At 48.8% G+C, this 25,027-nt stretch overlaps 1 protein-coding gene across 2 annotated transcripts in view; it reads right to left on the reverse strand.

The window, feature by feature from the left end:
- BMP6 (bone morphogenetic protein 6) overlaps positions 1–11,782 on the reverse strand; it is a 142,997-nt gene extending 131,215 nt beyond the window's left edge. For both annotated transcript variants that reach the window (XM_061147660.1, XM_061147659.1), the window contains exon 1: positions 11,150–11,782. In XM_061147660.1, coding sequence (XP_061003643.1) covers positions 11,150–11,765 — 616 coding nt within the window. In that variant the 5' untranslated portion in view covers positions 11,766–11,782. The remainder of the gene's footprint in view (positions 1–11,149) is intronic.
- Between the last annotated feature and the right edge of the window lie 13,245 nt (positions 11,783–25,027).

A 25,027-nucleotide genomic window follows, 5' to 3' on the forward strand; every position in this document is an offset into this window, starting at 1 on the left:
TCACGGCGATCAGGGTCCAGCCAGGGAAAGAGAAACCCTAGCAAGTGTTTACCGCAGAAGGAATTGAATGCAGGGGACTGCTGGCATCACAGTGGGAGAGGCAAGCAAGTCATGGTGAGACAACTCACAGATGAGCAAGAGCCCGAAGCCACGGCCACCTTCAGGAGAAGGAAGAGGGCCTGGGGCCACCCGTGGAAGCCGGCGCCAGGCGGCCCTTCCAGAGACGGCCGAAGCTGCCGGAAAGGCAACAGCCTGCAGTCCCACCCCTGCCCTACAGGGAGACCCAGGAAGGGTCAGGAGAGGCTCTTAGGGCCGAGAAATGACCCAAGGATGTTTCATGGGGGAAACAGGTTACAGAGTAAAAGTCAGCTCAGAACACTATTAAAGCAAGTTAGCAGACTTCCCCACTGCTGGGCTTGTCAAGGCTTTAACATGCTCCCAGACACAGGATCTCTAAGAGAAGAATGTAATGCTAAGTGCTTCCATGTTCCTCCTCTGCAGAGCATTTGGGAGACGTGTCCCATGAAATGCTATTAGGGAAATGCTGATCCAACCCAATATTCACATTTACAGACAAAGAAAGACTCTGAGATTTGGCTAAGTGGCTTGAACAGGCTAAAAAGGGATAACACAAAGACAGGAGGCTTAAGTTTCTGGAATCTTAATCAAGCGCTCTTTCTTCAATTCTGCACTGAAAAGGCCTTAAAGCACTTTCTATCACCCTCAAGAAAACCAGCTACTTAACCGCTCCGGTGAGCGATGTGTCATTTTGGTGGTACAAACTATCGGACTCCATGGAGAGGTGTATACAGTATGCTGTTGATGCCAACCAAAGGCCTCAGCACCACGGAAAAAGAAAAAGAGGAAATGAAGGCAGTGGAGTGGCCAAATTTATTAATGGGAGGAAGAGGAGAGGGGAAGAGGCAAGAGGAGAGAGGGGGGAATCACACTCCACAGGGTACCACTCGCATGCTCGAGCGTCCAGGCTTCCACATCTAACAGTTGATGACACGTAGGCGCGTGTACGACAAACAGCCTCAGGCCAGCAGACACACACGCAAGGTGCAAGATCGGTGAGCTGGGTTCCCAAAGCTGGTATGAGGGGAGTCTGCCCTGAAGAGAGCCCAGCGAAATGCAGAGGCCGGTTCCATAGCCCTTGGGGGAGATGCAACCCTCCAAATAGCTTCAGCTGAAGACACCTGCGTCATCGTCCTCTCACCCTCCACAAGCCTTTCGGCTCAGACTTCTCTCCGAGATGGTGCTGGTGGCACAGTCGATGGGAACCCACCTGCCAACGCAGGGAACACGGCTTTAACCTCCGGTCCAGGAAGATGCCACGTGCCAAGGAGCAACCAAGCCCGTGTACCATAACTACCGAACTCGTGCTCTAGAGGCCACGCGCTGCAACTACTGAAGCCTGCACGCTCCAGGTCCCGCGAGCACAGCCAAGGAGCCCACGTGCCGCAGCTACTGAAGCCCTGCGCTGAGAGCCCGTGCTCCACAGTGAGAAGCCACCCCCTGCAGGGCCCGAGCACCTCGGCGACGAACGGTGCCCGCTCTCGGCAACCACAGGAAGTCACCTGCAACAGCGAAGACCCAGCGCAGCCAAAAAAAAAAAAAAAATTAAAGTTTAACAGAGAAAAAGACCTCTCTCCCACCAGACAGAGGGTGAGGTCATAACGCATACTAAGATAGGTGATAGGGAAGCGAGCTGAATTCCTCCCATCCACCGACACAGCCCTGGTGCCAAGCAGCTCTTTTTGAGAGGTTCGTCTCCACGGGGATGTGTCAGGAGATCAAGGGAGTTTTGTAGCAAGAATCGAGAAAACACCCCAATCACAGACAGCTGACACAAGGAAAACTGGGGAGAATTCGCGAAGGGTCTCACCTGTACAGGATTTGTAAAGAAATGCTCACAGGTTCCCAGCCTACCTCAGATGAATCGCCAGCTATTTGTTCAACAGCACTCTTGAGGGTTACCACGTTAATTGATATTTGCCTTTTCTCTTTATTTACCATTAATCTGTATAGCCTTTTCTCACGGAAAACAGTCCAAAGCAAATGAGCCCAATCTACAAAGACCTCTGGTTTACGGAGTCTCTATTAATTTAATTTTAATCTGATCTAAACAGTCTCTGCTGAGGAAATCTTTCCAAGTTCCCTGATCCAGCCACCAAGGGAGTAAAAGGTATTTTTGTGAGTTTCTCAATCCGAAACTCACACAAAGTTTTAACAATATTTTTTTCTTCCTTTCTGAAAACTTGAACTCCTCTCCCCAATAACAGCCCCTCCCCAAATTTTAATAATTTACAAGCACAGAATTCCTGATTCTTATTAATTCCTCGGGCTGCTTTCTTTTACTCCCCCAATCCTGCCGAGCACGGATCAAACAGGGCACAAGCCAGGGAGAAATTTAATCGCTCGTATCTCTGCCTGAGGGATTGTCTAGGTGCTATGGTGACAGACACCTCACTGAAAGCATGTGGAGGAAAAAAGACTTTTAAACTCCTAGACTTAAAAAAAGAGAGGTTTCTAATGGAATTGCTGTCAACACACAAAAACACAAAATAAGGCCGACATAGTCAATCAAAACTACTTATATACTCATGGGGTAAAGCTGCCCAAACAATACTGTTCAAAGGTATTTTTGTTTCTCTTCCCCCAAACTCTGCCTATGTTGAATTTTAGGAGTTTTATTGATTTGCTTTTCTGGCTAAATGTACATTTTCTCCACAGAAGTTTTTTAGGTGAAACTACTCCATATGATACCATAACCATGGACACATGTCATTAGACATTCGTCCAAACCCATAGAACACATCACACCAATGGTGAGCAGTGATGCAAATTATGGACCTTGAGTGATACTGTGTTCACGCAGGGTCACTGACTGTAAGCTGTGTACCGGTCTGGTGCGGGATGGTGGTCCTGGGAGGGGTTGTACATACATAGAGGTTTGGGAGTATGTGGGAAATCTGAGCTTTTCACTAGTTTTACTATAGACAGACTATTCTAAAAAGTATTTTTACTGTGCAGCTTCTCTGCCAATTTATTCTGATAGAGGCATGTTCAATAACATCCAGGGTCGGGGGGGGAGTGAAACTTTTAGCCCTTCAATGTGTAGTTTATAAAGCTCTGTCTTTAGGGTATGTCAATTTGAAAATTTAAAGGGGAGGTGGGGAGAAAGTAAGTGGTCTCAGAGATCAAGGTCGATTACAAAAATCTCCCAGCCATATCAGCATAGAAAATAACCCAGACGAGGCAGTGGTTAGTTCCTGCTCTCCTAATACGGGAGTCAGAATTTTCTGCCAGCCCGTGTTCGTGCACAGGAAACCAACAAGACTGTAAACAAAGGAACCACCACCAACAGCCCCAGATGTGCAGGGCTGGAAGTTCCACTCTGGACAAGGTGAAAAGGCTAACGGGCAGGGAGTCGTAATAAAGCTGCCGGCGGAGAGAGGGCTCCCGGGCTGTGCCGCCTGCCTGCTGAGAAGTCAGCCTGCTCCTCCCCCCGCGGACCGCTCAGATGATGAGAAAACAATCTGAACATGAACTCAGCACAACGGAGCAAGGACGTCTGAGGCGTGGGACAATCCCCGACCTATCTGGCAGGATCAGAAACCAAGGGCGTGTGCCCATGAACCCAAGGGCCAGGAAGGCTCTCCCACTCGGAACTAGAACCTCATTCTGCAAAAATGCTTGCAGGGGAGTCTTCGGCCCAGTCATCTGGGACTGGGTTAGAGATAACTGGGCCGTGGGGACCCATCCGGAATTACCTGATGCAATTTAGATAGCATCTCTATTATGGACCCAGTCTCCTTAATAATGGACATGGGCAGGGCAGGAAGAGAATCAGTCTGTGAACATCAGTGGAACAATGCCGCTCAGGGCAACGTGGTTTTCAGCTCATTTTTGGAGAAGAAAACAATTCTTTAAGGTCAACGGTCCTTCGGCATACCAAAGAGGAGGATATTTATAGAGATGCTTAGTTTTTTTTTTTTTTTTTCTTTTTTTTTTCTTTTCTAAAAGCAGAGGTCTAGGAGAGAATGCTATCCACTAAAAGAAAATCCACAAAATTCCAGATCTGGGCTCCACACCTCTTGCCCTGGGCCACAGTCTTGCATGCTTTTAATTTCTCCTGAATTATCCACTCACGTCTGACCAACAACTCTATGGCCCTATTTCTCAGATGCTTTAGGCTCTCTCAGTGGTTCTGTTGCTCGTTCCTCAGCTTGAGACGCACCAGCAGTGAGGAGGAAGTGGGCCCGAGTACCTCTCAGAAGTGTGACTACAAGCAGAACAGATGACATGAACCTTTCACGCTGTAAATTCTAGGACCTGTGGACGACACAAATGGACCGATCCTCCCCAGCTGCCAATGAATAGAGGAAACCCAGCTTAAAAAAACAGGTTGTCCACAGCTCGGCATGTTCCTCCAGAAAAGCAATGTCATGGAAGATAGCTCTGTGTCTGCAGCCAGCTCCAGGGTCTAGCTTCACAAGGAGGCTGAAATTATACCTACTGACAGTGGAAAAAAATAATTGCAGAGGACAATATTTTCAAAACACTAGTAAGTGGAGCCAAAAAATCCAATCAACCTCAGAGGACTACAATGTCTCATTTCTAAAGCTTGGAGGGGAGAATAAATTCCCTATTAGAAGAATCCAAAAAAGATACATATATATATGTGGATAATGGAATCATTTTGCTCTATGACTGAAACTAACACAACACTATAAATCAACTACACTTTAATGAAAAAATCTAAAATAAAAACAAACATAAAACTAAAAACCATTAAAAAAAAACAACAACAGGGGAAGACAAAACAGGTATAACTGCAGTTTCAAGAATTTCTGGCATGCACTAGGCCTTGGAGGTCGATATGTCGCCGGTTCTTCAGCTCTCACGAAAACAAGAATGGCTTTCCTTCTCCTTAACACAGGTGTCACCACTAGCCTGAACGGCCGGTAGGACCAGGGATTATTTTCTGGTCCCAAGTTTCCAGAGGACAAAAGGTGGAAGAGAGGAGAGCCAGGGGTAAGGACATTACGAGAAAATGTGCTTACCTAAAAGCAACTCAGCTGTCACGACGAAAACAGAAGTGAAGACAGCAGAACACACCGGCTCTTTGTGGGGAAAACAAGGGGAGGAGATGCCAGCTGCCCCCCACGCCAGCCCCCGGGGGACACCACGCAGCCAGGACAGCTATGTCACCCGCCTGGGACAGGCTGGGTAGATGATGGTCTGGGGGGGGCAGGGGAGGAAGGTTACCATGTAGCAGCTGTTTATAGGCACAGGCCTCTCGAGGGCTCAGATCGTAGCAAGTATCCACACTGGATTCTACTCCTTTTACTCATACTTACACAAACTTGGTCTACTCAGGAGCACGATCTGATTAAAATGTTGCCCACGTGACTTCTCACTGCTGGAGGCACCAAAGGTGATGTCACAAATTTAGACAAGAGGAAAGCGTGAAAAACCAGAGTAAGGCTTAAATGGAAATATTAAAAGTGCAATGTCTTCATATTAAGAAAAACAGAGCATCCCATGGAATAATTCGTTGTTAAATACAGGATGGTAAACAGGAGAGGAACAGTACCCAAAGCTGATTAATTACCCAAGAAATGGTGCTTGCTTCACTTTCCTAACTCAGTTTCATAAACAGATGGGAGAGGCAAAGATGAGAGCGGCTGGTCATCTGAGACTCTCGGATATCCAGTATTCACCCTCCCACTCCCATACCCAAGGAAAACGGGTGAAACCCAACATTCAAAGTAGCCAAACTCTGAAGGCACGGTGATGAAGCAATTACATGCTGAAGAAAGTGCTGAACTGTGGGGATTTTTTCACTGACACAGATGTTTATATCACTAGGAATCCTTCCTCTATGCGAATCAGAGGTAAGTTCTCAAAGAGAGGAACTAAGAATGACTCAGCACATCTAAAAAGGATTCATACCCATTCTTAGAAGGACATTCAGAGGAAGCACCATCCGAGAGCTAAACAATGGTATCTGCTTGCCCTTTGATCCAGCTTTAAGAACATTTTGTACAACTTGGTTGAAATACCACTGAATTTCACATTTGAAATCTCTTTAGGGGACCATCCACTGCTTTTCTGAGCCACACTCTTGCAATCAAGTTCTTCAAACTATTTTTGCTGTGAATAGCTTACAGGCATGGATTTATTTTCTCCTAACAAAAATCTTCCTAAACACAGGCAGCTTAAATGAAAAATAGGCCCACTGATCCTATAAGAAAAAGACACTACAGTGTATCTGGTTACAAATCCAAGGAAAGAGAACTCCATTTTTCTTCTAATTTATGTTTCCCAAGAGTAATTTTGTTCAGAAGATTGCCAGTATTTTTAGTACAATAAGTTTCTTGTTACTTGTAGGAACACATGCTGATTCCTTTTTCTGACCATAATTTGAGTTTTTTTTAATTTCATTTTATCCTAGCATCTGTGGGCTTCCCTGGTGGCTCAGCTGGTAAAGAATCTGCCCGCAATGCAGGAGACCTGGGTTCAGTCCCTGGGTTGGAAGATCCCCTGGAGAAGGGAAAAGCTACCCACTCCAGTATCCTGGCCTGGAGAGTTCCATGGTCCATGGGGTTGCAAAGAGTTGGACATGACTGAGTGACTTTCACTAGCATCTGTAGATCAATACCTCATTAATTTAAAATAAAGTCTGAAATGCAGAGATTTAACTAAAACTTTGTACTACTCTCAAACATAATGCCTACTATGAATTAATATACACATGGGTATATTAATAGTGTTTAATTAAGCCTGAAAACATACATCAGGTATGATGAATCTCAGTGTCCTGACTTCACTTGTCTCAAATGTTTTACTTCATAAAAACCACGTAGGTTCTTGTTGTTCATCTGAAACTATCACAACATTGTTAATCAGCTATACCCCAATACAAAAAGTTTAAAAAAAAAAATCAAGTAGGGACTTTCCTGCTGGTCCAGTGGTTAAGAATCCACCTGCCAATACAGGGAACACAGGTTCAATCCCTCATCTGCGAGGATCCCACATGCCTCAGGGCCACTAAACCCGTTTGCCTGGGCTCTGCAACAAGCAGAAGCAACCACTGCAATTAGAAGACCCTGCACCAAACAAGAGCCGCCCCCACCCACTGAAACTAGAGAAAGCCAATGTGAGGTAATGAAGACCCAGCTCAGCCCAAATAAATACGTTAAAAAGTTAATATAAATCAGTATACCCCTTGTAAATGAACTAAATAAAATCAGATATACCCTAAACAGATTAGTGACATACAGATTTTAAATGAATATATCTCCTTTCAATCCCTCTTGATGAAGCACCTTCAGTATGCTCAGCATTATGTTAGGAACTTAGGTTACAACAGTGGATACACCTGGTTGCTTTCTGAGGCTGACATCCTAGAGGGGTGACAGACAAAATGAGTTAGCAAATTTTAAAGGGAAAAAAAAAAAACACTCCCTGTGATAAGTGAAACCAAGGAAACAAACAGGGTACGGGGACAGTAAACAAGTGAGGGAAGGTGGGGGCCACACCAGTTTCTACCAGGTGGCTAGAGAAGGTTTCTTCTCAAAGGTGAATTTTAAGCTAAGACTTCAGATAGTTCAGGATACTTCTCCAAGGTCACCACACTGGCAGGCTTGCTTACCAGGCTGCCGAGACATTTTCAGCATTAGGAAACAAGCAGGAAAAGGCACCCATGGCCGGGATTGAGTGCAGCTTAACAGGCACCCAGCTTGCCTGGCGGGCACTCTGCACACCAGCCGGTTAGAACGAAAGAAGCTACACCTCAACAGACTGCTCACCCAGAGTGTAAAACCGTCAACACCAACAGCAGCGGGCCAAACAACCAGCCTTGGGGATACGCAAGAGAAGTGTATCCCATTGATTCATACTTCCTGATGGTGCCTCTCTGACTGACAAGGCTCCAAGCCTTTGCAATGTATTTCATGAGTAAGTTACTCCTCTGTTCCAGGGAAGAAGGATGTTTACAACTATGTAACACATTCCCTTAGACCTACAGTTTGTAACTTACTTTGTAACTTTTCATTTGTAACTTACCTATCTCAGCAGGTATATAAGAATACTTTAAAACCCATCCTGCCACCTTCTGTAGGGTTCTTTTAGTCATGTAATGCAGTAGCTAACACGCCATTGACAGGGAGGAAGAAATCTGTGGATTGTCTCAACACCCTTATTTACAGAATCCACGTTGCGAAGCAATTACTGGGCTTCCCAGGTGGTGCTGGTGGTAAAGAACCCACCTGCCAACTCAGGAGTCGTAAGAGCCACAGGTTCGATCCCTGGGTCAGGAAGATCCCCTGGAGGAGGGCACGGCAACCCACTCCAGTATTCTTGCCTGGAGAATCCCCATGGACAGAGGAACCCAGTGGGCTACAGCCCATAGGGTCGCAAAGAGTTGGACATGACTGAAGCGACTTAGTATGGCACAAGCAATTACTTCTTTCCAATGTACTGTCGTAATGATTAAAGCTATGATAATCAGATTTCATCACATTTTTAGCCTCTCATAATAAAATTCTCCTTTCCTACTGCTAAATGGATCAATATTAAATGGCATTGCTTGACTGGCAGGTGGCATAGCTCATGACTTGGATTCAACTTAGCTGGAGAGGTTTTCTCCTCTACCCATGTGGAGCCCAGAATCGGATCTACAGATAGTTATAACTTGCAATCAGAAAGTCTAAGAAGGGCTTGGGGCAGAATTCCCTACCTAGGAGTCTCTTTCGTTTCATAACAGCCTGTCCCTGGCCTGAAATGACACTATTATTGAATTCTCTTAGAATTTTTCAGTGCTATTTTTTGAATCTTTAAAAATCTTTCTGAAAAATCCCTAGGGAGATACTATGTTAAACGGTTGCCTTAGCAGGATTAGAGTTGACAACCAGTTTCAAGCAGTGCGGCTCAGAAGCCCCATGTACCTGTAGACCTAGAAAGCTCAGAAAAGCAAGGAGTGAGGAGAATTTGGAGGTCACTAAACAGTGAATGTCAAACCTTACAAACTTGCCTCGGGCCAACTCACAATTTCAAATACCAGTGGTTCCCAAACATTGGAATCACCTGAAGATCTTTAAAAAAACTGATATCCAGCTTTTAGCCACTGATCGACTTAACTGATGGTGGCACCACTTGGACATCTAGGCTTTAAAAGCTCCCCAGGTGACTTATGTACAGCAATGTTTGGGAGCCACTGACATAAAGAAGCATTGCTGTTAATTGCTTTCTGGAGTGATTTGATTGCCTTCAGAGGTCAGGATCTCCCGCGCCAGTGCTTCTGAACTGTGGCCACTAAGCCTCTGACTTAACTGCTCTAGGGAGCAGCCCAGCATCACGTGTGCCAGGTGGAGAACCATGACCTTAAGCCTAGGAACTCTTTTCTGGAGAGTGTGATACAACTGTCTCTGACCAAGTCACAAGTGCTGTTCTTCCCACTTTGTTCAAGTTGGGGATTACCCTCAAAAGGCAATGAAACATTTCTCCAAGGGAAGAAACTTAGGGGATTAGGGGAGGGTGGGGTAATGAGAGCGAGGGCAGGGGATGGAATTTACTAAGACAGAAGCAGCAGAGATGTTAGCATAAGGAACAGTGCTGGTCCCTCCCCGGTGCCCCAGCTTGACTGACTGGCATGAGAATTTCCTTAGAATACTTCTTGGAGGTGGCTCCACCTTGGCTTTGATCCCAATAAATTGTGAAAATTCCTGTCCAATCAGAACCCCTGGCGCTGCAAGGAGCCAGACCGACAGGCCTGGAGCCTCCAGTCCCTGTGAGATTCTGCATTAGGAATTTCCCAGGAGGATGCCTGCACCCCTCGGACATCTGTGGCCCTCCACCCCAGTACTTTCTTCCCCCAAAGCTCAGCGGAGTTCTCTCCTGGACCTACTTGGAAAGGACTCGCTTGAGGTTTTTGACATGGGATTGTCCTTAAGAGACGGACGTCTCCGACGTGGCTTGGAGACGCGGGTGACGCTCTGGCAATGCCTGCGAACCCACTTCGGGGCCTGGGCAGAGCCGCGCGTTTCGCCCCGGAAGGGAAGCCCGCGGAGACCCACCCCACCGCGCGGCTGCGCCCGCTCCGGGCGTGGCTCCTGCGCCCCACTTCTCCCCGCCTAGAGCACGGCCCCTACATCGCTGCGTCTACGCTGAGTCAGTTTATGAATGAAGAGGAGCACAGATCGGAGGCACAGATTCTGGGGAAAGTCCTCCTCACGCCGTTTTCATTTACAGATGCGAAGACGCGAGGGGGAAAAGCTCTGACTCCGTCCGGGTTTGCCACAGAACATTTGTGGCTGAGCCCGATTTAGCAGCCCTTGAATTTCCATTCTGTTGCCTGGCAACCGGTTCAGACCAGCTCCCGGCCCAACCCCGGCCCCCAACCCGCACCCTTTCTCTGCCCGTGCAGCTTGGGCCGAGCTGATCAAGAGTTCAGCCTTTGGGGGGCTCGGGCCAAAGACATGTGAGCGAGGGTACTCGGGGAGCGACCCCAAGCCCGCGCGAGCCCAGCCTGGCCGGGGCTGGCGAGCCTCCCGCGGTCCTTTCGGGACTTCCTTGTGCATCCCCTCCTCCCCCAAATCGGTGGACACTAAACCACAATCGCCAACTTTCGTAAAGTTCTCAACTGCTCCGGCATTCTCTGAGATCCCGGTGGGAGAACCGGCACTCTCAGAGCGTTGAGGACGCCGAACAAAACAGGAGGGGAAACGTGTTGAAGCGCCTTCTCCGTCTCAGCTGGCCCCACTCGGGCCAAACTTTTCTGCCATCAGTCGAGTTAACGGGGCCCGAGCCGGGCACCGGTTGGGAAAAGCGCGGACTGTGTTCGGGCGGCTGGCGGAGACGCGCCAGCCAGCGCCGCGTTCGGGACCCAGCGCCCCAGCCCGCCGCGGCGGGCAGCCCCGGGCCCCGCGCGCGGGGAGCGCACGTGCCGCCCCCTCTCCTGCCCCCGGGCCGCGCAGGTGGGGAGAGGGCAGCTGGCCTGTCCGCGCTTCCCCGCCGGGGCCCCCAGCGCCAGGGGCTCCTCCACCCTCTCACCCCCGCGCCCCGCGCCCAGGAGACTGCAAAGGGGAGGATGTTCTGGTCGTCACGCTGCCCACCCACGCACCCCGCCACCGATACTTACCCAGGTTCACAAAGCTCATGACCATGTCGGCGTCGTTGAGGAAGGCGCTGTCTTGCGCGCTGGTCAGCGGGGACGCGCCGCCGCCAGGCCCGGTGGCCAGGAGGCTCCCACTGCCGAGGGGGTGCGCGGCGCCCGGCGATGGGGACTGGGGCTGGGACGCGCCGGCTCCTCCGCGCGGCCCGGGCTGCCGCCTCTCCTCGTCCGAAGCCCCGTCTTCTTCATCGTCGGCGGACAGGGCGTTGTAGAGGTCCAGCATGAAGAGGGGCGCAGACTTCAGCCGCCCGGGCGGAGGCTCCCCGCTAGCTGGCTGCTGCTGCTGCTGCGGGAACGCGGGAGGCTGCGGGAGGCCGTGCAGGGGCCGCGGCCGGTGCGGGAGCCCCAGCACCGACAGGATCTCTTTCTGCATCTCCCGCTTCTCGTGCGTCTTGAGCCGCCGGTACAGGAAGCCCGAGGAGGAGGTCTGCGGCGGGGGTGGCCGCTCCGCGTGGCCCGGGCTCCCGCCGTCCCCCAGCAACGCCCCCCCGGCGGCGGCGGCGGCGGGCAGGGCCGGGGGCCCGCAGAAGCTGCACAGCAGCCCCCACCACCAGCACAGCCACTGCGCCGTCCGCCCCAGCATCCCCGCCGGGCCGGGCGGGCCCCGCGGGCCCCGCGAGGCGTGGAGCGGCGGAGCGAGGCCGGAGCGCGGCCGCGGTGGCCCTTGGCGTGAACAGCTCCCCCCGCCACCTCTCAGCGGGCTCGCTTCCCCTTCCCGGCCTCAGTCCTTATCTCTCATGGTCCTCTGGGGCGCCCCCAGTTGCCCCGGCTGGAAGGGAGGCGGAAGAGACGCGATCCCCGCCGCAGAACCACTGGAGGGGCAAGGGGAAACCCCGCACTCCCGCGGAAGTCTCCGGAGACGCAAGGTCCAGGCCAGGTGCGTCCGAGTCCGGGCCGCGCTGCAGCGGGCGTCCTCGCCCCCGGGCGGGTCAGGGCGAAGTTATTCTAGGGCCCGGCTGCCGGCGCACAGCCCTCCCGGGGCGGCTCACCAGCGTCGGGGGATGCCCGGCATCGCCCCCGCGCACGCCCGCGCCTCGCTCGTGCGGCTGCCGTGAAGTGTACCCCCGCCGGAGGGCCCCGGCCGTGGCGACGAGGCGTCCCAAGGTGCCAACCCTCTCAGCGAGGCTTGAACTTCCTTCTCGCTCACAAACTTCGCGCCCCTCGGTCTCCTGATCGCCCTCGGGATCTCGGCGCGCCGCTCCCCTGCCCGAGCGCAGGCGGTGAGGATCCTGCTCTCCGTTCCGCGCTGGCTCGGCTGCCCCCACCCCGGCCTAACCCCGGCTCGCAGAAGGGAATGGGAGGGACGCGGGCCGGGGCGCGGAGCGGCGGCGGCGGCGGCGCCGGGAGTTCGCAGGCTCCCGCCTCTCGGAGCCGCGCTGCCCGCAGCGGCCAACGTGGGCTTTTCTGGTGCGCGTCTCTCCCAGGTACCGCACTCCAGCCCCCGGGACGCCCCGCCCCCCCTGGCGACGGACAGGCCGGCCGCCAATGGGGAGGCGCGCCTCGTCGGTATTTAAATGGATCCGCCCCCTTCTTGCACCCTCCCTCTCCCCGGAGGCGGTGCCTCCGCCGCGCGTAGGTTTCAAGTACAGAGAATTCTCGCAGGCACCCCGAGAGCAGCGACTCAGAAAGGCAACCAGATCATTGGTAGGGAGAACGATCTGATCAGAGCCCAGTGGAAATCTTGCTCTTTTACGATTCCATAAAAGGCCTAAACTGATGTTTTTAACTAAATAAAAGTAAAGTCAGCTGTTAAATCGGTGTCACCTGACTCAGTTGAGGAAGAACAGAAAAATGATGCTTTTCCCATTCCTTCCTTATTTTCTCTAATTGATGTAATGTAGTTATTTAACAGTCACGTGGCTTCTCCAAGACAGCTGCTGGGACTTGGGGCACAGCTGCGGAGAAGCTGCTCCCAAAAGCCACAAAGAGGGTCAGGTATAAGCCAAACCCTTCATCCAGAAGGCTTGGGCCCTAGTATTTTATTTCTTCATTTGGGCTTCGACTTTGCTTCTTAGGGGCTTCCCTGGTGGCTCAGTCAGTGACGAATCACCCTGCAATGCAGGAGACCCAGGTTGGACCTCTGGATTGAGAAGATCCCCTGGAGCAGGGAATGGCAACATACTCCAGTATTCTTACTTGGAGAATTCCATGAACCGAGGAGCCTAGTGGGCCACAGTCCATGGGATGGAAAGATTAGGAAACAAATTAGCGACTAAGTACTGGCACTTCACTTCTTAAGCTAGCACCCAAAAGAAAGCTGGTATAATCAGATCCTATAATAGAAAAGCGCGCCCCCACCGCCATCTTCTTGGAAAGATTTCAGTGCTTCTCCAGTTTGTCTGTTAAGGTTGCATCTTAATGTATTGAAATACACTCTATTTCACATGAAGCAAGATCAGTAAAACTTGGGGTGAGGTGGTACAGGTAATTTCAGGAACTGTAGGGGCTTGGCATGCTCCCATTATAGACAGGGCCCTGAAACTCTGGTTGCTGGGAACATTAGACAAGATCAAACATGTATAATTTTATGACAGGCTCACTTCTCAGTTAAAGACACTGCCCCTCCACCCAAACACCACCACCACCATCTGCCATCCAGGATGCAAATTCATTTGCTCTTCCCATCCAAAAATGTCGGTTATCGGTACATCTTAGAAGGAAGTTCTCGTAAAACATTTTGATCTTTTATCTACCTGGTGAAAACATGTGCCTTAGAAATCAATACTGACCTGGCTGCCTTGGTTCACAGAGTCCAAGGCCTTTGGGAGCCAGACCAACCAAATACATAGAGACTTACGGGATCTTTGATCTTACAGGATCATGAGGTTTCTGCTGATTCAAGCCTTACAAGCATTTTTATCTTGTTTCAAAGAATCTGTTTTGAATGGGTAAATGTCTTTACCTCCCATCACCCCACCACTCAGTGGATTGCTCTTATCTGTTGTCCTGTTTCAGCCCAGACACACTGGTCTTTAGGACAGACTTCGGTTTTACAAATGTCCTGTAGCCATTGCTTTCAGGCAAGACAACATCAGCCACACTGACGGCCAATCTCTAACCATCTGCAGGGGTTGCTTTCATCTGGAAAGAGGAACACATCACTCCCCTGGCCTGGGACTCCAGGCCCCTTAGGATTCAAGAGCCTCCATCTCCCTCTTTCTTCTGCTGGGACCTGTTAGCAGTGTGACGTCATTGCGGTGCATAACACTGCAGCCCCCAAGAGCTCTGATCAGAAGATCTGAAGTCTCAGCAAATATATGTGGGCTCTTTCCTTTCTCGAACCCAGTCACGCCTTCTTAAGACTTCTAGTGAGACACAAGCAGAGTGAAGCAGCTCCAGCCTGTCAGGGCAGTGAGGAAAGCACTGGAAAACCAAAGAACCCTGAGCATAGGGCACTTCGGGAGGTCTGTGCCCTTCCACACACAAAAGCAGACCGTGACCCACTATTGCACACGCACCTATTATATGAGCCAGAGGAGAATTCACGCAAGCACACCACCTTCTCCTTTTCTCAGATACTTGGTAAGAGGTAGATGGACCTGTATGACCTGGGTCTAAGAACAGCCCTTAGTGATTTGTAATCAACATCTGTGCAGCAACCCTGATTCAGGTCTGCCACGGGCTCCACCAAGAAGTACTCTCAGGTCCTCTAGTGTGATGCTAGAAACAAGGGGGTGCCTCCCAATGACACACACAAGAGCACATGACTCTCTTAAGAGCCAGAGGGGAAACATATGACGTGAGAGATGACAATGGTCATAAAGACGGTGACATTTGACCAAGGACCACAGAAGAGAATGTGCTCTCCTCACATCTCCACCGCCCCCGATGTGTGCACATGTTTGTCAGAAAACACCCAGACATGGCCTTGGATCCATTAGGGGGAAGATGTATAAAGAGATATGATTCTGAAATTGTCATACAGTCAAAATTGGGACCACTGCTTCTTCAAGCCAATCTCAACTCCAGGGGGATAAGGGACGCCAAACCACCACCTTACCTCACCCCCTCCCTGTTTCTCTGACCCCTGCCCATCACGCACTCCAACCCTCCTCCAGAAGGCCCAGAACTAGGTGCTGGGTCAAGTCCAGATATGATTCAGGAGGGAAGGAGGAAGGGCCAAGAACAGGTCTGGCCCTCGGAGTCGGCTGGGCTGTGTGATGGAGGGAAATCAGAGGGAGCTTCGCCCCCTGCAGGACACCAGAATATCACCGCCCCTCTGCTGTGTGGGCCTGGCCCGGCTTCCTCAAGTTCTCTGCAGTTCTCCAGAACATCTGGGTGGAAAGACACGAGGAATTCGGTCAAGAAGCCGGATGTGGAAGCCGATCCCTATCAAACATCTGGTGGCTTGGCTGACATTTCATGCAGATGGCCTTCCGTTTTCTGGAAGAGGTTGCCGGTCCCAGCCCTGCCCACGAAGTAGGGGAGTGAGGAACCCCTGCTGTAAAAGCAAAGGATTGCCCTGTGCCTTTGGGGACGGGGGGTAGGACGGGAATCCTGTACCCAGGGGCCTGTCAGGGCCCAGGGTGGTTCACAGGACAGAGTGTTTATGACAGCAGTTACCCATGTTCCTTTCATGTTATGAGGGTTTCCAGTTTACATTTATGACACACATGACCAAATAATTTCTATTTTAAAAAGACGCTGCTATTAATTTGGTACATCAAATATTCTATACTCTATGCTTTCCTTTGAATTATATTATTAGCAATAAACTGCAATTGCAGTCTTTGATTTGTGTACTAAATCATACCTGGGCCCCTTTCAACTGACTTTCTTCTGAAAGATGTAAGTAGCTGCTTTTAGAATTAATCTAACATAGAAGCATTGTAAGCTACGCTGCTCTTGTGTTTAAAAGCCTGAGGTCTGGTCGCCTGGAATCCTTGGGCAGGTCCACTTAAAAATACTACATTTTTATCTTCTACATCCCTGTAAGGATTTGAGTATTTCTTAACTTGAATTTCTCAATATAATAATTTGCTCAGACTTTCAAAATGTCAATTTGGAGTTGCATGAGAAGGAAATATGGTAAGTAAATGTTTGCAGAGTATGAGAAATGAGAATTTGAGAGTTAAATAAACATTGCTTCTGAAAGCTACACCTGTAAGGCAGCCTTCAAAATACAGGTCTCATCCAGAAGTCTGTGGTAACACTTGCATTCACTCACACTTTCCTTTTACTGTCAACTATTCAAAAATGCTGGGCATTCACACTTCAAAATATCATGCGAGCCATCATATTTTCCTACTCATGAAGGACATCTGGTGGCAAAGTGAAAAACTAATACATAAATCTGTTTCCAGAAAAATTTTCCACACTGTAACCCAAGCGGCAAACCTGTTCCTTGTGTGTGCCTCAGACTTTTCTCACCAGCTCACATCTTTATCATCCAAGGATTTAGACGGGCTATGTTGTATCAAGCCACAGAATCTTTAGAAACATCCGGAAGATTCATCTTTGAAATGTTCATTAGTTAACTGACATGGGCAGACTAAACTTCAATTTTTTTTTTTAACTGAGTTAAACAATGCTTAACGCAGTCCCATGACTAGCTCTGCTATCCCTGGAGTTTGGTTCCGAGGGGTCAGCGGACATTTAGTTCCACTGGGCAGTGCCTGAGGTCTCTGAGCTCTGCCCGTCTGTGGTTCCCTCTGGATGTGTCCGCTGTGTGTCAACCAGGAGGTCCCGTGAAAATATGACATGATTTTACTCCCAGTCCTCTTCACTAGTAGAGCTGTAAGCAGTGGTGTGAGGGGAAGGGTGTCGGGGGGGGGGGGGCAGGGAAAACCACACTGTACTGGATAAAATCAGGTTACAATGAACACCAAGGCCATCTTTGAAAGAGGAAGAGAAAGTCTGAGATGTGCACCAATGGGGAAGCACATGTTGATACCAACTGTTGTTGTTGTTGAGTTGCTAAATTGTGTTCGACTCTTTGGGACCCTATGGACCGTAGCCCACCAGGCTCTTCTGTCCATGTGATTTCCCAGGCAAGAATACTGGAGTGGGTTGCCATTTCCTTCTCCAGGGGATCTTCCCAGGCCAGGGATCGAACCCACATCTCCTGCATTGCAGGCAGATTCTTTACCACTGAGCCACACAGGAAAGTTGACACTAATTATCCAGCCTGTATTCATTCATTCATTCATCTGACAAATATTTGAACGACATATATGAAACACCTACATGTGCCAGGCTCTGTTCAAGGTTTGGGGGCACCGAAGAGTCAGATTTTAGAAGGAGAAGATTGACAATAAACAAAATAACTAAGAAAATATATTCAGGTAGGCAGGCTATTGTGTCTGTGATTTCGCCCTCAGTATTCCACCTGTGAGTATGTTTCCGTACATTGCAGAGGGGACTTCGCAGACAGAATTTAAGTTTGCTAAGCAGAAAGTAGGAAGATGATCCTGTAGTAACCAGGTGAGCCCAAGGTAATCACAGGGGTCCTAAAAAGCAGGAGAGAGGCTTCCCTGGTGGTCCAGTGGTTAAGAATCCATTTTGCAATGCAGGGGACACCAGTTCCATCCCTGGTCCAGGAAGATTCCACAGAGCAACTAAGCCTGTGCGCCTCAGTGACCGGAGCCCACACACTGCAGTTACTGAAGCCCAAGCGCCTAGAGCCCGTGAACTACAGCGAGAGGCGCCATCGCGATGAGGAGCCCGCACGACGCAGCAAAGACAGACCCCTCTTGTGGAAACGAGAGACAGGCCTGAGTGCAGCAATGGAGCCCCTGTGCAGACTAAACGGATGCTAAAATATACAAGCCAACCTCTATTTCCAAAAGAGCAGAAGAGGGAGGCAGATGAAATAGAGCAGCCTGTGAGGGACTGGAGCTGCCTTGCTGGCTTCAAAGGTGGAGGAACCAAAAGCCATGGGTGCAGGCGCCCCTAGAAACGAGGGCAGATCTCAGGCAACAGCGAGAACAAGAGTCCTAATTCTGGATTCTGTCAGCAACCTGGATGATCCCGGGAGCGGTTCTCACCCAGAGACTCCAGGAGGGAGCGCTGGGCAGCGGGGTCCCTGGTGTCAGCCTTGGGGCGGCACCCACAGCAGAGGAACCAAGCCCAGCAGCCGCCCACCTACAGAACTGCGAAGCTAATAAGTTTGTGCTGCTGTAAGCCACTGATGGTGTGGAATTTTCTTTCACAACAACAGGAAACTAATACGTACATAGTATAGAGACAAGGGCTGCAGGGAAAAAATCAAACAAGGGAGAGGGGCTGGGGAGCGTGAATGGTAAGGAAAGGCTTCATTGAGAAGGGAACCCTTGAGTCCCGACCCAGTGGAGGAAAAGAGAATCAGCCTGGATGCTATCTGGGTGAAGAGATTTCTGGGCAGTGGGGAAACAGGATGTGCAAAGGCCCTGAGGCAGGTGCATGCCTGTTGTGTCTGAGCAAGAACAAGGAGGCCAACAAGGCCAGCCCAGAGGGGAGAGGGCATGACTGTAAAACTGCATCAGGTCTGCAGGGCTCAGTGGAGACGCAGACATAGAGAAGAGACTTGTGGACACAGTGGGGGAAGGAGAGGGTGGGACGAACTGAGAGGGTAGCATTGAAACGTGTCCATTACCAGGTGTAAAAGAGATCGCCAGTGGGAATGTGCTGTACGATGCAGGGTGCTCATGACCGGTGCTCTGTGACATCCTGGGTCGGGGGGTGGGACTGTGGGTGGGAGGAAGGTTCAGGAGGGAGGGGACACGTTTACTCCTGTGGCTGATTCATACTGACGTACGGCACAGGCCCACACAACCTGGTAAGGCAATTATCCTCCAATTAAAAACAAATGAAACTTCGTGAAAATCCAAAAACGATTACATCAGAACCCCAAGGAGGTGCTATTTATAATGGCAATGGCCGTGATCACTTTCATCCATTCTTTTCTCTCTTTTTCAGATGGAGTGAACTCTGCTGTGTGTCAAGCTCAAAGACTCTATCATCTCCACTCTACTAGAGCCCATCTGGTGAGTTTTTTTATTTCTGTAACTGTATTCTTTCCATTTGGTTCTTTTTTTTATTATCATTATTTTTTAGTTCTACCACTTTATTGCTACCAACCCATCTCCCTCCACCCTCATGGTACACACATGCTCAGTCATGTAACCCCATGGACTACAGCCTGCCAGGCTCCTCTGTCCATGGACTTTTCCAGGCAAGAATACTGGAGTGGGTTGTCTTTTTATATATATATATATATATATATATATATATATATTTATATAACACATCTGTTTCTTTGCTGAGATTTTCTGCTTTTTCATTTGTTTCCAGGGAATTTGTAATTGACTGTGGAAGCATTTTTCAGGACAGTTGCTTTTACATCCTTGATGATTTGGGTGAGATGAGGGCATCTGACATCTGACTGATCTTCAAGGTGGTGTTGGTCAGTGGTCCTTTCTCATTTCAAGTTGGGGTTTTCTTGATTCTTGGCATGACAGGTGGTTTGGGGGATTGTGAACAGGTTTCTCTTTGGGGTTTTGTTTGTTTTGGTACATTTTGGTTTTGCATCCTGGGCATCCTATTACGCTATGAGTCTCTGTGCATGCGTGCTAAGTCACTTCAGTCACTGTCTGGACTGTGGCCTGTGGACTGTAGCCCACCAGGCTCTGCTGTCCATGGGATTCTCCAATCAAGATAACTGGAGTGGGTTGCCATGCCCTCCTCCAGGGGATCTTTTCAACCCAGGGATCAAACCAGCATCTCTTACATCTCCTGCATGGGCAGGTGGGTTCTTTACCACTAGCGCCACCTGGGAAGCCCATGAGACTCTGGGTCCTATTTACATCTTTTATCAGGCAGTTGCCCTGCCTAGGTCTAGCAGGCAGGCGATGGCCTCCTCTTGTGGGCATGGTTGGTTCCAATGCCAACCTCGTTTTCAGAGGCTTTGTGGTATTATTATCATCTGCATGGTTTATCTGGCGCTGTTGGAGTTCCCTCATCCATGGTAGTGCTGCCTGAAGGGCCAGTCTCCCCCACACAGACCCCCAGGTGTCTCTCTGAGGGGCGAGAGTCCTTTGGGGACAAGGACTCTCTCTCGGAGTCAACTTTTAAATACCCATATACTAGTGATCTGCAGTCAAATGTTGGTTCCAGGACGGTTTCCACCAACAATTGCATAAGGGTCATTTTTATTGTTGTCGTTGTGATATGGAGTCGGTGATTTAATTGATTTTAACAAATTCCATATAGTCACAAACACAAATAAAGGTAGCTTATTAAAACACAGTTAAGGACAAAATAGGAAGGACTTCCCTGGTAGTTCAGTGGTTGAGAATCCACCTGCCATTACACGGGACACAGGTTGGATCCCTGATCCCAGAAGATTCCACATACCATGGGGCAACTAAGCCTGTGATCCACACCTACTGAGCCTGTGTGTCTAGAGCCTGTGCTCCTCAACAAGAGGAGAAACCCAATGAGAAACCCAAGCACTGCAACCAGAGAGAAGCCCCCACTCGCCGCAACTAGAGAAAGCCCACGCACAGCAACAAGACCCAGTTCAGTTCGGTTCAGTTCAGTCGCTCAGTCGTGTCCAACTCTTTGCGACCCCATGGACGGCAGCACACCAGGCCTCTCTGTCCATCACCAACTCCCGGAGCAGCCAATAAATAAATAAAGAAATTTTTCTTAAAAAAATAGGAACATCAAAAATTATTAGGTTGGAAATCAAGTAATCATGCAGGTATCTAAAATTATAACGGAAATTAAGCACTGTATTTACCTCAGAGATTCCTCGGAGGCAAGACAAAAATGGAAATAGTGGGTTATGTTGTTCTCATAGTCAAGTAGAAAAATGCAAGTGTATCTGGAGAAATTTTTCTTGCATTGAATCCTCGGAGGACTTTTAATATAGTTTCTTCTAGAAATAACTCCTTCTGCCTGCTGATGACTACATGTTCATTTCTCCTTTGACTGAATAAGCCAAACCCACTCCAGTAAGGCTTATACTTTATATTCCAAAAGTAAGTAGACGCTGCTGTTTGGGATTTTGTGTGGCATTTTGTGTGGCATCTGAAATGCACCAGGTAGTTACCAGCAAATGTGCAAAGAAATCGTGTCTACATTTGAGTACAATTTCTACCTGTATTTTTCCATGATGAGAATGCAGGAAAGGGCAGAAATTTCAAACACCCCGCAAGTACTTTTACTCAGTAAGTTTCTTGTTAAAGAATCCCTGAAGTGCATGATTTCTATACATCCTGACTGCTCTATGTTTACAAAGCCAACAGCCCACGCAGGCCCCTGGCTACCTATGCTCGTGTGACGAGATTGGGGAACAAGAGGTCGATAAAAGATCTTGCTGAAAAAAAATTTTCCCCCAAATTTCATGCAGAGGCTAGTGAATTTACCCTATCAGCTGCTGAACTAGGGTGGGGGGCAGAGCAAGTCACAAATCAATAACTTTTCACTCGCCCTCCAGATACGCAGCCTGGTTAGAGCGGGCAACAATCGCTACATCTCACTTTTACCTGTTCTGAAATCAAGACTGTAAGCTTTTTTGTATCCCAGCCCTTAGCACAGTGCCAGGCACATAGTAAGGTGCTAAGTCAACATTTATTCAGTGATAGAATTTTATTGGCTAACAGCTTGGGTGGGAAAAGAGAATGCATGAGACATTTTCCCATCACACACTTTCTCTACCATGAGAAGATCTCAAAACATAAGAAATTATGTGCATTCATAATAGTTAAACTAAACTGTAGCCAATGATAATAAATATTACACTATTCACTAAATATAAGCAAAATGTCAGAGCTTTAAGACAACATGATTCTCTTCCCACATAGACATTAGCATGGGATCACCAAAACTAATTTTAGCAGTCACCTCTGCTCCTTAAATGTGTATAAATCACACTCATAAAAATGAGACTTTCATACAGAAATAAAACTAAAATTTGCCAATACACCTCAGAGTAAAAATGTTATTTAAGGATTAGTAAAACATTTATTTTCCTAGCATGTGAATAGGACACTTGTTCTCCTGATTTTCCTTCACGTCCCTCACCAGACCCGAAGCTTCTGACATCTGGAACAGATTCTTTCAGATGCACACATACACCTGCTTCAAATTCAGACGCCCCAGAATCAGTGCAAAAAGAGTCCTTCCAGACGACATCAGTGGGTCAGGGCTCCTGTCAGCCACGTGCTTGGCTAAGGAAAGAAAGCGGTCTGTCCCCACCATGAGACGGGCGCTGAAGGGGAGATTTTGAAAACGCTGCTGTACTGGGCTTAGTCGCTCAGCTGTGTCCGACTCTTTGCGACCCCGTGGACTGTAGCCCGCCAGGCACCTCTGTCCATGGGATTCTCCAGGCGAAAATACTGGAGTGGGTTGCCAGGTCCTCCTCCAGGGGATCTTCCCAACCCAGGGATCGAACCCAGGTCTCCCGCATTGCAGGTGGGTTCTCTACCTTCTGAGCCACCAGGGAAGCCCATTCGATGAATGAAATGATGCTATTATCACTTACAGGTTCAGGGAAGTATGTGTTTCATGGTAAGCCTTTTAATTACCTTAGTTCTAGGTCATTTTCTCTTTTTATCAGAGAAACTCAAGACACCTTCTTTCCAAGACTGCTGTGTTCTAGTTATGCGAGAATCAGTGCTACAGGGCACTTTCCTGGTGGTCCAGTGGTTAAGACTTTGAGCTCCCAATACAGCGGGCCGGGGTTCAACCCCTGTCAGGGAACTAAGATCCCATATATTGCAGCAAAGCATGCATGCTGCAACAAAGACTGAGAGCAGCCAAAATAACAAAATAAAGGTAAAATTGTATACATATACATATATATAAACATATAAAAATCAGTGCTAGAAACCCACTGTACAACCGAATGCCTCTGGTTAACCACACCCTGTGTGTGAGTGTGTGTAAGTGTGTGAGTGTGTGAGTGTGTGCGTGAGTGTGCGTGTGAATGTGTGTGCATGTGTGCGTGTCTGCATTGTGCTCAGTCGTGTCTGACTCTGCGATGCTATAAACTGCCACCCGCCAGGCCCCTCTGTCCATGGGGATGACCCAGACAAGAATACTGGAGTGGGTTAACGTTGCCCACTCCAAGGGATCTTCCTGACCCAGGGGTCGAACCCAGGTGTCCCAGGTCTCCTGCATTGGCGGCAGATTCTTTACCGCTGAGCCATCGGGTATTTCCTTAACCACACCCGATCATGCACTTACAGTTTTACTGAGGATAGATCACATGGTCTGTGTTCTTACCCAGAAAAGGAAGGGAGGGACACACGGAAACTTTTGGAGGTGGTGGAATCGCCTTTGACCTTGACTGTGGTGATGTTTCCGCTGGTGTCTGCACGTGTCCAAACTCATCCAACTGCTTATGTTGAACAGGGGCAGCTCTGTGAGGGCCGGCTATACTTCAGTAAAGCTGGTTTTTTAAAAAGTGATCTGAATGATACGTCGAGACATATCAGATAGGATCGTGAGAAATTCAGACCATCAAAGGATAAAGGGACCACCCCCAAAGGGTTTGAACCAAGGAAAACTGACTCTGATACTGTATTTTAAGCTATCTAATAGGCTGCTTTGCAGAGCATAAAAATAGGAAGGCCCAGAGGGGAATATTGTAGTAAGCCAGGTAAGCTGCACCCAAATCAGTGACCTGTAGAAACTGTGAGATAATAAATGTTTGTTGTCTTCAGCTGCTAAATGTTGAGGCGATCTGTAGCAACAGAAAACTAAAATGGAGAAGAAAGTGAGGAACAGAAATCTTGGTCAAAAGGAAGTAAGAGAACTATAATTAGGTTTGACAGTGTAAGTAACCAACTTACTGAGACGCCTCAACTCAACGGGGTCAAGATGTAAAACATCTTACATTTCTCCAGCATTATGCCTTCAACTGTTCTCTGTCTAGTCCCCACTGGCCCTTCCTTAACACAGCTGGGGGAGATTTCATCACTTGCCACTCACTTTCAGTTGAGAAGTTCATACAGTGTAGCACTTCAGTGTCTTTACTAAAAAATGTCAAACTAAGATTTTGAAGGAGCATCCCATGCCCATTATTGGATCCACAGTCTGCATAACCAGTGGTCAAAATCTTATAATAATGTCTCGCCAATCTTATGGTTACCAGAGGGGGAAGAAGGGAGGGATAAATAAGGAGGCTGGAATTAACATATACATGCTACTGTGCATAAAAATGGGCTTCCCTCTTGGCTCAGCCTAAAGACTGCCTGCAGTGCAGAGACGTGGGTTCAATCCCTGGGACAAAGATCCCCTGGAGGAGGACATGGCTACCCACTCCAGTATTCTTGCCTGGAAAATTCCATGGACAGAGGAGGCTGGCGAGCTACAGTCCATGGGGTCACAAGAGAGTCGGGCACAACTTAGGAACTAAACAACAATGTATAAAATAGATAACCAACAAAGACCTATAACAAAGGGAATCAGTTATATGTACATCTGAAACTAATGAAGTGAAAGTCATTCAGTCGTGTCTGTCTCCAGGCCAGAATACTAGAGTGGGGAGCCTTTCCCTTCTCCAGGGGATCTTCTCAACCCAGGGATTGAACCCAGGTCTCCCACGTTACAGGTGGATCCTTTGCCGTCTGAGCCACCAGGGAAGCCCAAGAATACTGGAGTGGGTAGCCTATCCCTTCTCCAGTGGATCTTCGCAACCCAGGAATCAAACCAGGGTCTCCTGCATTGCAGGTGGATTCTTTACCAACTGAGCTATGAAATACAACATTGTAAATCAACTATACTCCTTTATAAAATTTTAAAACTCTTTAAAGTTGTAGCAAAAAAAAAATTGTTTTATAAAGGGTATCTCACAGAACATTATAACTTCTCAGCATAGTCTTCAGAATTCTGCCAAAACAAAACACAAAATCTACT

This window comes from Dama dama, chromosome 7 (assembly GCF_033118175.1).
Source record: "Dama dama isolate Ldn47 chromosome 7, ASM3311817v1, whole genome shotgun sequence".
In the NCBI taxonomy this organism is placed as follows: Eukaryota; Metazoa; Chordata; class Mammalia; order Artiodactyla; family Cervidae; genus Dama; species Dama dama.